We start from the raw sequence: 1,480 nt of genomic DNA, 5'->3' as shown, positions 1-1,480 counted from the left end.
TTGTAATCATGCATGACGTCACTGTTGCGACGTAACATCCAATGAACTTTTGGTGACCTTTCGAAGCGACATGCAGCGACATGCATTTGCAGCTGCTCATGAAGTAGCCCAGATATTACTTCAGTCCGATTTCCACCCTCTAGGATTTATTTGTCATCAAACTTCTTCACTTGGATTTTACCACCGGTAAGTGACCTAATATCTTCATTCGTTTAATTATTTCTCGGAAGCATGCTGAAGTTGCAGGATCACCATCTCATTTGAAGCCGTAGCTTATACAATTATTCTAGTACTTAGCGCTAGTTGTTTATCATTCTTGTAATTGCAACGGTATATAATATTTATTAGAATATGAGAAATAAAACACTTTGCAGGCCTAGCCATTGATGTCAGAGGCTCAGAGCTCGGTCGGCAGGCTACGTGTAGTCTACTATGGCACATCTGTCCAAAAGCTCATTCTCTGCAGCAGGTGAAACGATATTACATAACACATTTTCATTGGCTGTCACTGTCCGATAGAGGATGGATCTTTGCAAAAGATGACACAGCCTAAAGTGATGTTTACAATGCAACATTTATCTTTTTTATTTCAAAGGACAAGTAAAATACAATCATACATTCTTAAATTGTCTTTGCTCATAACTAGCAAGTCTTTTATAGAAAATAATTTCCGCAAAGGCCTACCCCCACCCCTCCTTGTATTATAATTATTCTTATACAGGTATGATCCAATACATATGACTACACAACATTGTAAAAAATGAGAGCGAGAGTAACATGTTTTTTTTTTTTTGCTGACCAGGCAATGTGATGTAAACAGTGAACACAAAACACACACACACACACACACACACACACACACACACACACACACAATAGGGACAATAACATTAGGAACAATTGTCAATTTATACTAATTATTGTTTTTTTTTCCAGATCAATAATACTTGAGTGAATGATATTCCTCGAAGCAAGGGACAACGCAGAGGGCAACATCGCAGGTGACACACATATATTTGGTGACCTTCCGGGCCTGTGGACGCCGTGTTGTCGTATGGCACACCCTGCAACGACGCCTTGTGCGACTCCCCTGCCCTGGCGTCTGGGTTAGAAGGGAAGGGAAGTGGCGAGCTGAGAGGCGGAGAGGATTGTCAAGTGTCGGACGCCCACCCGATGAAGCTCGCCGGGTCGTTTGGAAATCCTCCAGTAACTGATGCGCCAAATTCTCCCTGAAATGTGGGTACGTTATGTCCTGCTTTGTAATTTGGCGGTGGAGGACAAAGCTGTTGAATACAGCCACATCCAGGATGTAAAAAAACAGCTTCTTGTACCACTTGAAAGTCTTTCTGGAGCAATCAACAAATGTGTTCCATTTATCCAAATTGTCCACAGACCCCATTTTTTTGTTGTATTCAAGCACACAGAGGGGCTTTGTAACCCTCTCCCCCGAGGCATAGTCCACTTTTCCTGTTGGCACCAT

General features: G+C 42.1%; 1 protein-coding gene across 1 annotated transcript; it reads right to left on the bottom strand.

Moving 5' to 3' along the window:
- Nucleotides 1–937: 937 nt before the first annotated feature.
- Nucleotides 938–1,480, bottom strand: LOC134444834 (piggyBac transposable element-derived protein 4-like). Its single transcript, XM_063194020.1, has one exon. It carries the CDS (start codon nucleotides 1,478–1,480, stop codon nucleotides 938–940), a length of 543 nt encoding a protein of 180 aa, XP_063050090.1.

The sequence above is a fragment of the Engraulis encrasicolus genome, unplaced genomic scaffold (genome assembly GCF_034702125.1).
Source record: "Engraulis encrasicolus isolate BLACKSEA-1 unplaced genomic scaffold, IST_EnEncr_1.0 scaffold_76_np1212, whole genome shotgun sequence".
Classification (NCBI taxonomy): domain Eukaryota; kingdom Metazoa; phylum Chordata; class Actinopteri; order Clupeiformes; family Engraulidae; genus Engraulis; species Engraulis encrasicolus.
The sequence above is the reverse complement of the archived record's forward strand: the minus strand, read 5'-3'. Positions and strand labels throughout refer to the sequence as shown.

Coding starts and splice junctions, on each gene's coding strand:
- LOC134444834 (XM_063194020.1), bottom strand. CDS start 1,480: ATGGTGCCAACAGGAAAAGTGGACTATGCCTCGGGGGAGAGGGTTACA.